Source organism: Rhipicephalus sanguineus, chromosome 9 (genome assembly GCF_013339695.2).
Source record: "Rhipicephalus sanguineus isolate Rsan-2018 chromosome 9, BIME_Rsan_1.4, whole genome shotgun sequence".
Classification (NCBI taxonomy): Eukaryota; Metazoa; Arthropoda; class Arachnida; order Ixodida; family Ixodidae; genus Rhipicephalus; species Rhipicephalus sanguineus.
The window spans coordinates 60,066,619-60,080,560 of record NC_051184.2 but is presented as its reverse complement, the minus strand read 5'-3'; the positions used below and the strand labels follow the sequence as shown (position 1 = coordinate 60,080,560).

At 48.4% G+C, this 13,942-nt stretch overlaps 1 protein-coding gene across 1 annotated transcript; it reads right to left on the bottom strand.

The window, feature by feature from the left end:
* Window positions 1-212: 212 nt before the first annotated feature.
* Window positions 213-13,703, bottom strand: LOC119405566 (uncharacterized). The gene is made up of 9 exons (XM_049419443.1): window positions 13,514-13,703; window positions 12,593-12,868; window positions 10,662-10,914; window positions 9,422-9,581; window positions 7,866-8,011; window positions 6,243-6,369; window positions 5,543-5,740; window positions 4,164-4,289; window positions 213-435 (listed from the first exon to the last, which is right to left on the bottom strand). Exons 1-9 carry the CDS (start codon window positions 13,701-13,703, stop codon window positions 235-237), a joined length of 1,677 nt encoding a protein of 558 aa, XP_049275400.1. The 3' UTR covers window positions 213-234.
* Between the last annotated feature and the right edge of the window lie 239 nt (window positions 13,704-13,942).

Here is a 13,942-nt window from a genome sequence, read left to right as displayed (position 1 = left end):
GAAGTTAAATCCCAAGAATTGTTATATAATATACTTACGCACATCCATTTCGCCTCCAATTTTATAGCTTCCCTATAAAAAACACCAAGTGTCAACTTGGTGTTTTTCACCAATTTGGCACTTGGTGTAAAAACACCTGTAAAATACCAAGTGTTAACTTGGTGTTTTTACAGGGGAAGCTGTACAGCAGACTCCAAAGTGATCATGGGCTATAATCGTATGCGTGTATTTCTTCTATTGTACGCGAGAGCATTGGGAAGTATTGCTGAACGCCGGACCGTAGACGTAATCGACGGCTCGGCGTGCCGCCCGAACCAGGGTGAAGTTGCCGAACTTGTTCCTGCTGGAGCACTCGTTCGAAGTATCGTCGAACTCCGCATCGAACAGGGCCAGTCCGTAGGGCACGGAGGCCACCATTTTGCGGGCCTTGCACATCTGCACAGTGGTGACGCAGCAAAAATTAAAAAACCAAGAATTATAGCCAGTTTCGCGCTGCTAAAAACGTAGGTCAGCGAAGCTGTCGCCCCTTTGCGTCATGACATACATTTCGCTCCTAAGTTTCGGTACCGTTTTCTTTATAGATTTGTTTGTTGTTTCTTCGTGCTTCAGGCAAAACAGTGTGGATACCGCGCGACGATATGCTCATTCACGGCAGCGCTCGCTGATCGCCGTTGCCTTGGATTTTTCACCTTGGCTGTCTTTCTAAACGCAAATAATTAGCAGATGAGATACAATTTATTATAATGCTAAACCTTTAGCAGGGCGCAAGTCCACTTAAAAAGCTCAACAGCGAGCTTAGACTGCACAGAATGGTGTTTACATTACGTAATCATTAATGATAACGTAATGATCACGTGGTTGCAACGTCGCGTTTATTTTCCTTATTTTTTGCGAACCTAGTCGATGTGAAAGAAATGCCGCAGCACATAAACATAATTAATTAGATATAAACACAAATTTTAGGTATATTGGCCGCGTGTGTGCGGTCATTGCTATGCTTCAGTGTAACATTTCTTTGTTTCGTCTAGGAATAAATCTACCCTGTTTTTCGTAAACTATTAAAACTCCATGGTACTCACATGGCTGTCATACGCGCGCAAAAGACTGACTGTGCATGTGTGTCGTCACGTACAACGGAAGGACGACAACGACGCTGGTACATATGCAAGAATGTGTGAACGCGCTGAGAATAATAGTAGTAATGGCTGAGGTTTAAGTGCCAAACTCGTGATATGATCGCGAGGGAAGAGGTAGTGGAGTGCTCCAGCAATTCTAACATTCCCAGGAATTTGGGACATCTGCACGTGGTGCCATCTCTCGGCGGTAGCAACTGCGTCCTGCCGTAACTGGATGGGAAATAGACGAAAAAAATCATATCGCCTGAAAAAAGCTAGTTATAAAAACGATTCCGGGTTTTATACAGCGGAGACCTACTGGAACATTTTGGTAAAATTGCAGTATCACACTACAAAGCGTGTGGCTTCCCAGGACAATTGAACACCGCCCATTAGAAACACATGGGGCCCCATTGTAAAATATTAAACACTCAGGGAAGCCACGTGGTTTGTAGTGCGACACTGTAATTTTAACAGAATTTTCAAATAGGTATCTGCTGTATAGAACCGGGAGTCGTTTTTCATAAGTAGCTTTTTTTCAAGAGATATGATTTTTTCGCCTATTTCCAATTCAGTTACGGTAGGCCACCGCTGTCACCGCCAAGAGATGGCGCTACGTGCACATGTCCCCGAATCCGGGTCATGCGTGCACCTATATCTCTATCTAAGTACACGGGCGTCTAGCATGCCGCCCTCATCGAAGTGCGGCCGCCGCGTCTGGGATTCCATCCCGCGACCTTCGGGTCAGCAATCGAGCACCATAACCACAAGACCACCACTGCGGGTTAAACGCGGCGAGGAGCATAGGAAAAGAAGAAAGAAGGAAAGACTGAATCTCGGTTATTTTTACTGTTAGATTCGAAAATTGGCGTTATAAATTTATTTTTATTGATCCAGAATTTCTCACTAGTCAGGTATACAGGGGTGCTAAACACAAACCTTGATGTTTTGTTTAACTGGCTGGTTATTCGAAGGTTGTGGCTTCGGTCCCCACCGATGGCAAGCCTGGTTTTTCAACCATGCTTTTCTTTTCCATTTGGGTCATATGTTACCATGCATCAATTAAAAACTGCCAACCATGTCCCCAATGTTTTTCGCGGCTTATTTATGTGTTGGCTTCCCTAAATTGTTGCCCACAAGCATGTTACTCTAGTTCACTCGACTTTGAATATATTCCCAACAATTATTCCAAATATACATGTTTTATTAGGTGTATGCTGAGAAACAAAATTCTGGAGTGCTTCCCCTATCGGGAAGCGAAGTTTTGCGTCTGCGTGCCGAACCTACTACTTTTCTTTCTTTCTTTCGTTGTCTCTTTCCTTCCTTCTTTCCTTTTTTCTGTGCTTCTTCGTTTCTTCCTTTCCTTCCTTCCTTCTTTCTTTCTTTCTTTCCTTCTATCGCATTGCGCAATGCTCCCTCCTAACTGTTTCCTTCCCCCATGCCGGGAATTGGGAAATCAGACCTTCATCCACGTACTTACCAGCGCAACACTTCAGTTGCTACAGGCAACAACGACGGCCATGCGTTCATATCTTGGCAACAGTGAAATGCGGTAACGTATAATGACAAATGACCTCGGTGGATGATCAGATTGCCATAGCAGAAACGGCTGATCGCCAACAATCCCGCGATCGAGAGAGCGTCGATTATCGGAAAACGGTGCATACAATAACGTATGTAACCGGCGCACCTTCGATGGCCGAGTTTCTGTACGCTCGCCGGTGCCAGGCTTCCTGCGCACGACGCCTTCGAGTTCTGTGAGTTATAACTAGCTGCGCTTGAAAAAAAAACGCCAGGCCTGCGCTGAAACCGCAGCACAGTCACAGCGAAAGCTGGAAGAGCGGCGTTTCTAGAGCCCGTTCTAAGCTCTCTTGGGGCTACAATACAAGTACACTTGCAAGGTACCCACTACGCCATAAATCACAATCTTTGTGAAGTTGGGAAGCACCTACTGAGCCATAATTCGTCATTCTGCGGAGAGGCGAGGCACCAGCTACACGTCTGTAAGGCATTATGTTCACTTCGTTGACGCGACGACTGATGACGATGAAGAATTGTGGCTCAGCCCTTTGTATTGGGTTGGAAGCTTTAAACGGCCCACCAGTTATGTAATTTGCAGTGGGTGACGCCCGGTCGCCATTTCCCTCTCCCGTATGCTGTATAACATACGTTGGCGTGGGAGAGGGACGGGGGGGGGGGGCAAAGAACTTTACTGAGACCCCGAGGAAATGGATCATGCGCTTATGGGCTTCCTTGGCAACCAATACAAGTGCACTTTCGAGGAACCCACTACGCTATAAATCATTGTAATTTTTGAAAAGTAGGAAAGCAGGCATTATGCCATTTTTCTTCATTCTACGGAGAGCCGTAGTATCTGCTAAACGCATGTAAGGCATTATGCGCACTTTGTTGATGCTGTGCCTGATGACGATGAAGAATTATGGCGGAGCCCTTTGTAATGGGTTGGAAGCATTCAACAACGTACTCGTTGCGCACTTTGCATTGTGTGACGCCTGGTTACAGAATTCGCGTTGTGCGACGCTTGGTGCTTATTTTACTCTTCTACCACGCTATATTGCAAATGTTAATCTGGTTCCTTCCCGACATGAAGCCTGTATATGACCTTTTTGCAATGCAATTTGAAGCACCGGCATGGCTCAGAGGTTGAATGCTTGGCTCCCACGCAGAGGGCCCAGGTTCAAACCTCGTTCCATCCTGGAATTTTTTTCTTATTTCCTTTTTTTTTCTTATTTAGAGTGATAGTGGTTACGGACACCGGCGGTGGCTGCGGCGGCGGCGGAAAAGTACGGCGCCAAAAACGGCCGCTGAAATGATCTCATAACAGCTTTGGCTGTAAAAAATATAATTGCGGGAGTTTAACGTCCTCAAAACCACGATATGATTACGAGGAATGTGGAGGGCTCCGGAAATTTGGACCACCTGGGGTTCTTTAACGTGCATTTAAATCTAAGTACACGGGCCTCAGGCATTTTTTGCCTCCATCGAAAATGCGGTCGCCGCGGCCGGGTATTCGGCACTTCTTCTCACCTTAGCAAATATCGTGTCCTCGCTGTCGAAGGTCACAGCTGAGCGAGGACTGAGTCGGAAGGAATGCATCGTCTCATGCGCCTCGTCGCGCACGATGTGCGCTGCGTATTCCTTGTCGCCACATACCTGCATGTAGCGAGCGAGGCAATCATACGTGAGCGAGGCAATCAGTCGCCCACCTGGGAGGCTTAAATATACGTTAATATAAACACATACGTATGTATGGAAGGCAACAAATAACAGTCGTTTCAGGTAACGTAAGGAGAGCAGGCGAAAGCCTGTGCCTGTGCATTCTGGCGTTTGATTCACTTAGAACTACAGAAATAATAATTATTATAGGGGTTTCACGTCCCGAAACCACGATATGATTATGAGGGACGAGGTATTGGAGGGCTCTGGAAATTTCGACTACCTGGTCTTCTATAACGACGCACCCTAAGTGTAAGTACACGGGCCTCAATCATTTTAGCCTCCATCGAAAATGCGGCCACTAAGGCCGGGATTCCATCCCGCGGCCTTCGGGTGGGCGGTCAAGCACCATAACCACTTGAACACCTTGCCGGGTGAAACTACAGCAAGCTGAGCTTGTTGGTGTGGACTCAGTATAAAGTCGGTAGGCGTACAAACATCAACGTGGCTTTTTGGGCTAGTTGGTTATATGCTTCAGAATCTGAAGACGCGGCAGGTTTTCTTGACGCGGCAGGTTTTCATGTGCGATGAGTAGAACTTTTGCGTACGGATCTATTTATACTGTTGCTTTCGAAAATAAACGATCAGTTGAAAGTTAGCGCTTGTCCTGTTGTCTCTTCCTCGTCCGTGTGTGTTAGCGCTGTGCCCCATTCTGAAGTACAAACATCGACACCGAAATCAGAAGTCAGGACGACGGACCTATTGTACTGACTTCTCGTTTGGGTTCTTGTTTGCACGTCGGCCGTCTTTTATCATGAATTTTTGTTCACTGTTTATTCGGTTATTTATCTGCATACCCTCACTGATTCCCTTTATTTCACACTTGATCAATTCGCAATGGATACAAAAAAAATGAGAATCAAGAGATGACGTCCTTCCAACAATGAGCCTGACTAACGGTCCCCGGCTTTGTGTAAGTAAATGTATCAAGTAAACAGTTCTTGGAATGCCACATCAGGGGTCCTCGGCCACCGTTATGGTAAGAAACCTGCATGCCCGTAGCTCTACGCATTAAACAATGACGTACAGGTTCGACTCAGTAAACGTATGCGGGCAGACCGTGATTAGAGGGGATCGGCCACACCTCTGCGCCCCCCTCCCCCTCCCCCCCGTGCGTACGCCTATGATAGCCCCAATCACTAAAAACTAGCAAGGGTTCACAGAGATAGCTTCGCTTTAAACGTGCTCACCAAGGCGAAGTTGTCGACCTCCCGTGCGTAGTCGGACTCATCGTAAGCCTTGCAACGGGTGCCCAGTCCGAAGCTCTTCGCCTTGTTATCCTGGCCTATCGGGACGTAACGACGAACCGCTGCCGACATGGAGACGAAGAAGAGTGACTGGGACGACAGTGGCTTCAGCTTCTTCTCCACGTAGTCCAGGGTGTCTATCTGTTAGAAATTGAGCGCGAGAAAGAAGCTGCGGAATCAGATTCATACCAGTGCCACACGGTATTAGAAATGACATTCAATGGATACGATTTGAAGTGCCTGAATGACACTTATTTTTGATGCAAGTGCCACACGTCTAAGTTCAATGGCATTTTGCCTGAATATGTCGATAGCAGTGTTTTTGAAGCGAACTATCTTAGGGCGCTAACAAAAATAAACATGCGTTTTAATAAGTATAATCAACCTGCAAGGCTTGTTAATCAACCTGCAAGGCTTGTGAAATTATTATTACAAATATTACTATGGTCGATAGCGTCATTCTTATTGTGGGTCCTCTGTTTTCTAAAACTCCCTATTGAACTCCGACTGTTCTTTTGTACAAGTCTGGTTGATAATGTCGCTCTGATTTTGGGTGTTCTGCTTTCTAAAACTCCCTGTTTAATCATGACAGTTCTTTTGTATAAGTCTGGTCGATAGATTTGCATTTCTCCAATGCGCTCACCATGCTGGGCTGGTAGTCGGCCAGCGTGCGGCCCCACACGCTGGATCCGGTGACGGTGCACGAAGGATCGGTGTCGTCCCTGCCCGACAGGTGAGTCCGTAACACGACCAGGTCGATCTTGTGCCGGCTAACCACGGTGGTCGAAGGAAAAGTATAGCAGAAGCGCATGTGTGAGATGCACGAAAGAAGTGCGGCCCAAAACAAGCGCTAAGCCGAATCCAAGAGGGAGTGTTGGTCAGAGTGCAAATACGGTATAAAATCTTTGTATCGCCACCGAGAAGCCACACGCGGCAGCGTCGCTAAAAATTTAAGTTTAGCTATGCGTGCCATCTCTAGCTACAGTCCTATACCGGGGTAAGAGTATGCACCTCATCAACGAAGGCTCCCTGGGCACCGCCATAATCCGCTCTGGGCCGTTGTTAATAAGCATGACCCCACAAAAATGCACTGCCATGATAGTGACGTCAGCTTTCGTACTCCCACAAAAATGTACTGCCCTGGCAGTGACGTCAGCTTTCGTACACCCACAATAAGTGCACTGCTGTGGCAGTGATGTCAGCTTCCGTACTCCCACAAAATTTCGTTGCTGTGGCAGTGACGTCAGCTTTCATACTTCCACAAAAATGCACTGGCGTGGCAGTGACGTCAGCTTTTATACTTCCACAAAAATGCACTGGCGTGGCAGTGACGTCAGCTTTCATACTCCCGTGCAACAGTCCAGAAAGGCGGTGATCCACCTCTCAGTTGAAAATGAAAGGTAAAAATTCTGTCTTCTTTTTGTTGCATGCTGTGAGTCTTAAAGAAACGCGAAAAACACAGACGGAGAGGGAAAATGTGCCGCTTTCAACCGCTGCCCATGTAGTTCCTCCTTTTTGCGCTTTACTTGCGGTAACCGCGTACAAGTACCAGATTACCTTGGCTCCGGTATTGGTCCATGCTACAAAAGTTGCAACTCGATTTAACGAAGTGATGACCATGCTCGAATTATTTTCTTAAATCGAGAACTTCGTAAAATCGAGAAAGGAATTTCGCGGCCCTTCGAAATGTAATATTTTTTGTTAGTTTACAAATACTGCTGTATCATATTTGAGACATTGAAGGAGTGGTTACAAGAAACTCAAAAAAGGAAATAACAAAGACTGAAAACATCAAAGCACATGATTGGACACTTGTTTGACAAACTGCGCATGCGGTGGTCGTCTTCAAGAACTTTCAAGTTTATTCCAAGTGTCAACTGTACACGGCAAAAAAGAATATTTATAACAATCAATAAAATTTCAGAATGGTACAATGTTCGGCGGGTCACATGGCTAGTATGACTGATGGAAGAAATGGGTGCAGCTATACGGACACATTTGTGCACAAAGAGGCACTTGCATCCTTCAAACCACACCAATCCTTGCTCACCACCCAAGCCATACCAGCACTTCGCCCTCCCCCCCTCTATGCAACACAGCCTCATACCCCCCCCCCCCCAAAAAAAAAACAATATCCTGCCGACGTCCGTGATCTCCACTATATTTAAGACGCGCAATCTCCAGGACCGGCCTGTTCGCCGGTAACCTCACTCTTCACAATTTTCCAGTCTCGCAAACATGTAGGCCGGATATACAGAGTACTTACCTCGGAGACCAGCCCGACCGGAGGTGCTTCTCGACGTTGGCGTACACTTGACGCTTGTTGCTCGACATAAAGGTCATTCCTAGAGCCAGCGAGGCTTTCGGGAGCGCAGTATTGGGAATGACGTTATCTAGAAGCTGTCGGCACAGCTGCGGAGAAAGCCACAAGCAAAGTTATTACAAACCAAAGACCAACCCGAACGTGAGGAACGTGACATGAGGAAAAACTTGGCTGCTGAATTCCAGTTTGCTGCGTTCTGTCTGCTTAATCAGGTATGAGCAATCCGAGTGCATTGTCAACAACTGCAGACGTGTATTACCATCCGTACTACCCTTAACCCCCAATATAACGAATTTAAATTTAACAAAATTCTCGATATGACGAAATATTTCACTGTCGATATTCAGCTCGAACAATTTATTTGGCAAACCTTTGCTTGGAGAATCACAGGCATCGTAGGTAACGTTTCGCTGCGGCTGCGGTAGCATAAGCATTGCGTTCTGCAGAAGACGCACAGCTCACTGATAAATAAGCTACATTTGAATAAGCGCCCCCTTTCGACGCAAGCAAGATTTTAAGAGGGCAAGGATTGCACCCTCAGACTACATCACTAGCTCAAAGTTTCAAAATCACTGAAAAGTGGCCATATAGTATCTCTAGCTCATAAGGGCCCAGAACAACGAAATCGCCGATGGGTGATGACCCACGAACAGCTTCATTCTACCGTCAACGTACAATGCCCGGCGATTGAAACGCCATACTCGAGGTCTGTCGGGCGCTCGTCCAGCGGGCCCGGGCTATCGCAGAGGTTACCATAGGAGTCCCGGAATAGGGACCCTCCCCGTTTTCTTTAAATTTTAATAAAGGAATGTTTTCATCATCATCATCGGGGTGCATGGCTGCTGGCAGTGAGGGGACAGTACAGGTGAGAGCGTTCGTGCACACATGGTGACTGCGTCCGGTAGACAGCCCGTTCAGTCTGTGGTTCTTGGTGGCAACGGCGGAGAGCTGCTTGCTATGGCTTCGAAACACTGCGCTCACGTGCCGCGCCGCGCGAAGCTACTGGAGCTGGTCGGGCGCGCGTTTCGAAGGATTGCGGTTGCTAGCCGCCGGCGCCACCGAGAACCACGGACTGAACAGTTGTCTACCGGATGCAGTCACTATGCGTCACGAACACTCTCGCCCACACCGTGACCCTCACCGCTAGCGCTTCGAATGTCGCGTTTCCATCACCCATAGCTGTAATGTCGGCCACAAAAGTTTGCGGGCTCTACAAAGCGTGGCGGAGCCACAGGAAAACTGCATTGCTGCGCCACCTATTGTCACACAGCATGCTGCTGAGGCTGCTGGCCGTGGCCTCCGCGATTAGCTCCGGCCACGCACCGTAGCCGGAGCGAATCGCGGAAGTCGCGGCCGACAGCCTCAACACCACGCTGTGTGATGGTTAGTGGGAAGGTTGCGCATCAATGCAATTTCCAGTCTCTCGCCACGCGCTGTAGATCCCACAAACTTTTGCGGCCGACAGTACACGACATTTTACGTGGCCAGCGCAACTTTACCTGAAGGAGCTTGAACAAGCGTTCCACGGCCGCCTCGGTCGTGTCGGCACCAGGTATGAAGTCCAGGACGCCCAAATGACGCACTCCATTCTTCCACAGCGCGCGCATGTCCGACGTGGCATGCGAGGACTCCATATCTTTGGTCGCCAATCTCAACCCTCTGAAACGGAGACACATGGAAACCTCAGGTGGACGGACCTCGAAGGGATCTTGCGCATGTCGCAAGTTACTAGCTGACGAAAGCGTGCCGCGAACGTTTCAACATTCTATGAAAGTTATATACATGGACAACCATCGCTCAAACATCGCCTGCCAGCAGAGCGCCGCTTAGCGGACGCGAGGAACAGTTTTCGGTAGGATGCGCTGCGATTTCGGCTCAACCTCTATTTCATTGCTCATCTTGACAGGAGTGATAGTTCGGCTTCTGACCTGACCAGTCTTGGTGGCTACACTTTGTGATTAGGCAATTGACTAGTCACAAAGACATTGGTCACAAACAGGCTTACTGGCAGGACGACGGCGAACTACCATATGTAGCAGCTGATGCGCTCCCCATGACGTGCATGGCTAAAAGAAGAGTGGTTTTGGCACGTAAGACTCCAAAGTTTAAGACATCAGAAATTTCGATAACGCTAAAAGCGCAGGTGAAAGTATACGCTCGCAAAAAACACTCGTTAATTCATTTTTTTGCTCTCAGTCGACAGTATTGCTCCCTTCCCTCCCCCTCCCTCTGAAGTTTTCTGCAGTTGACCCGGCTTCGTACTACCTCCGAGATCGGCCCACCTGTGGCCAAGCAACGATGTTATGTGAAGATGCACGGAGCAAGGAAAATAAACTGAGAGCATTCCGTGATTTCGCTAGCATCGGCAACCAAACGGCACCGCCCCTCCCGACAAGTAAGCAGTGCCTCCTGGGTAGGATTAGGTCCCCGCAGCGCCCGCAACCAAAGCGAGCTGACCAATAGTATAGCGCTTGCCTATCACGTGACTAGAACCTATTCACTTAAGTTTTGTTTTTATGACGGGGTTTCAAGGTTGTCACGTGACGCTCCTTCCTAATATTTTTTTTCCACCCACCATGGTGAAGACGTCATCAGATGACGCCACTGGTGACGTCATCTTATGAGGCCGTCACTTGACCACGTGACTTTCGGTACCATTCGTGTTCGCGACACCGCTTTTATTACTCATGGGACACATAAGGCTTTCGCCTTAACATTCGACGACGGGGCCGCCCTTACTTGTAGCTCGTCGCCACCCCGATCTGTGTGCGCCTGTAGCGGCGAGTTCCGGCCAGGAAATGGCGCAGCGCGGCGCTAGGCCTTCCCAGCCGAGCCACGTCGGAATCCCGCTGGTGACCGCGGTAGAGGGCGTCGAAAAAGGCGTAGTCACACAGGCCGTCCTCTGGGAACGACGTGTCCACGCTCGTCCAGTTGCCGTAGGCGCACAGGAGCGTGGGCGGAGTTCGCACCGGGCGCTCTGATGCTGTCGGGACTGAAGCGTGTGTTCGGTTAATTACACGTCACTAGACGAGCAGGTCAGTGTTCGGAAAGCTCCCATAACTATCCTAATTCATGAAGTTAATGTATAAGAGCCATTTTTTTTGTAATAATAGGCAATAGTAGGCACGTTACGAGTGTTCCCAGCAAAAAAACATATTGAACAAAACGAAGCGGGTGGACAGGAAAGACAACGTGGCGGCATTCCGACGGAAACTATGAAGCAGCGCCCTTGAGCAGGCTTATGTATACAGCAAGCTATCGCATTTCCTTTCATAGGCTCTCGGTGTTCACGTCTGAAATTCACGCCTACGCTACTGGATTCCTAAGGAGCCTTTATAGACGATTTTATATGACACATGGGCGCCGTTGTATACCGCGACGTGAATCAGTCAGGTCATAAAGCGTCGTATACACCAGCCCAAGCATTTTCATGCGTATGCATCTACAGTAGCCCTGCTCTTTTCGTTGTTAGAAATACAGAACGGTAAGGTTAACAGCCCAATATGGCGGCACCGAAACCCATCCGTAAAATAGTCTACACATTGGGTATGCAAATGAAATATGACCAACCATCCAATAAATTGTCTTGCGGCAACGCTTAACCGCACAACTGTAATCGATATACTGCTGAATAATCGAAGGGAAGAACGGCTGATTTAAGGTGAAATATTTCCTTTAGCAAAGGATTCCCACCTAACCCACGCACCCCTTGGCCTAATGTTAAATTACTTGTAGCCATGCGGAGGATATGTTGGTGTAACGGTATCAGTTCATTATCCACGGTATCATCTCTAACGTGCGAAAAAGAAAACTTCGTCTTGCTCCGCCCTCGCGAAAGGGCCTGAAGTGTGGGCGTGGAGACGAACTAACTGGAACAATATATAGTCGGATACAACTTAAGTAGTCCGGAGAGGCCCCGCCCAGACGACCGAAGCGCCGCAGCCGATCGCCTCCGCGACTAAAGAAATAGTCCCTCTCATGTACTCGGCACTGCTTTCTAAAGGCGGGGTCACCGGCCGTCCGGCTCATGACGTCAGTCTGGAGTACGCACCCATTGGTGCAGGCCTGCGTGCATACGCCTTTGAGGAGGAAATGCCGCGGACTTCTAAAGTTGTATGCGACTATACGTCATCTTTGATATCCTTGGCGGACAGCGCTGCACTCCGATGGAAGGTTCCCGCCGCTCGCTGATCCGAACTAACTTCGAGAGCGCTGTTTATATATCCGAGGCTCAAGTAAGCATAGAGCCGCAGCAAGTTCTGCAGCTGGTTTACAATATCTGCCATAGCGACAAACAGTCGAGCGCAAAGAAAACAAGAGTCAGTCGTATCTTTAACCGTGGCATCCGTGACTAGCTGTGGCTGCGCGCGTTGCCGAAGCTAATCGCGGAGGCCACGCTTTAACAGTGCTGCTGTTGCAGATGACGTGTCATACCGAAGATGACGTGGCACACCGAAGATGACGTCACCGTATTCGCTCAGCATCTCAAGAAGCCCTGCGGCTGCAGCAGCTGTCTTTTGCAAAAAAAAATGCTATTTGCGTCCACTTTTGAGAACTCTCACATCAGTTTTCTAAATCAGCAAGGATTCAAAGTGATCTTTTTTTTAAATAATGCCTAAGCTTCCCTTTAATAAGGTGTAAAATCAAAAACCGCATGGGCTTTGGCTTACCTTGGGGCGTTGGCCCCGCGACTGTATTGTGACCCCGTTTAGGAATTTGCTCGGTCGCGTGGACCTTGCTTCTGGTGGCCTTAGCCGCGGGACCCTTGGTTGTAGAACGTTTGGTTACGAGCTCTGTCGTTGCGGAACCCTTCGTTCGGTGACCGTTGGAGAAGCGACCCTTGGCAACATGATCTTTTCTTGCGGTGCGCTTCGACGCGCCACCTTTAGCCTTGGAACCCTTGGCTGCCTTATCCTTCGTTCCGAGCTCCGACTCCGGCTTCTGGCCTGCGTTCGACGAAGTAGCGTCATCGTCCGTTACAGATGGAGCTAAAGTAGTAGTAATGGCATTAATGAAGTAGTAGTAACAGTAGTAATGGCATTCATTTTTGAAGCCGTTCAGAACCGGTCCGCGCGTTTCATCGTGTGCAACTACACCCGCGTTGCAAGTATAGCCACTGCTCAAACCTAACCTTGATCTGCCTGACCTGTCATCAAGTAGGAAGCTCGCCCGTTTGTCTCCCTTCCATATAATTTATTTTACAAACCCGGAATTTTAAAAAATGACCTTCTCTCGCCACCCCCTTACACATCAACACGAACTGACCACAACTTCAAGGTCCAAGGGCCAAATTGTAAGACGAACATTTTCTTCAATTTCTTTCTGCCAAAGACAGCATCTGAATGGAACCACCTCCCCGCCTGTGTCGCCAACAACCCAAACTATTAATCTTTTCAAGCTGTCTGGCATAACATTGTATAATATTGTATTAACCACTCCTCTCTGTAACGCCGTTCGGAATTGGGGGTATTTCTGGTAAATAAATGAATAAATAAATAAATAAATAAATAAATAAATAAATAAATAAATAAATAAATAAATAAATAAATAAATGGTAGTAGCAGCAGTAGTCCTCGCAAGCTTAGGTACACCTTCGGTTTGCAGCGAGTCGGCGTCGTTGTCTTGATCGAGCCTTTTTACCGGTGGTACCACCGTCAGTTCGTCGCCGTCGTTGTTGCTCGCGCTGCTGCCACTGGTAGCGGTGGTACCGACGCGTCTGCCAGTACCGGCGCTGGTAGCGGCATTGTCGACAGTGCCGCACAGGTTATCCTCGCCGTCCATGCACGATGCTGGCGACGGCGACGGCTTGTACGTCGCGGGCACGAATGCTCGATGCCGACTCGCTCGCGGCCTTGGCTCCGGCGCTACCGTCTCCGTCTCGCCAGGTAGGCTGGGTTCCTTCATGCCGAATTCCTTCGTGTAACCTAAGAGAAATGGCCACGAGCGGAGAGCAAGTTTTAATTAGTTCTACCGTCCTGGCTATGCTATATATGTACACTCTAAGAAAAAAAACAGAGTCC

What these genes read in the sequence shown, in the direction of transcription:
- LOC119405566 (XM_049419443.1), bottom strand. Translation starts at nt 13,703, where the DNA reads ATGGACGGCGAGGATAACCTGTGCGGCACTGTCGACAATGCCGCTACC. An exon ending in CGGTCGGGCTGGTCTCCGAG is followed by an intron (nt 6,370 to 7,865) that starts GTAAGTACTCTG and finishes CACCGTGGTTAG; the next exon opens with CCGGCACAAGATCGACCTGG. An exon ending in AGGTCGACAACTTCGCCTTG is followed by an intron (nt 4,290 to 5,542) that starts GTGAGCACGTTT and finishes CGCTACATGCAG; the next exon opens with GTATGTGGCGACAAGGAATA.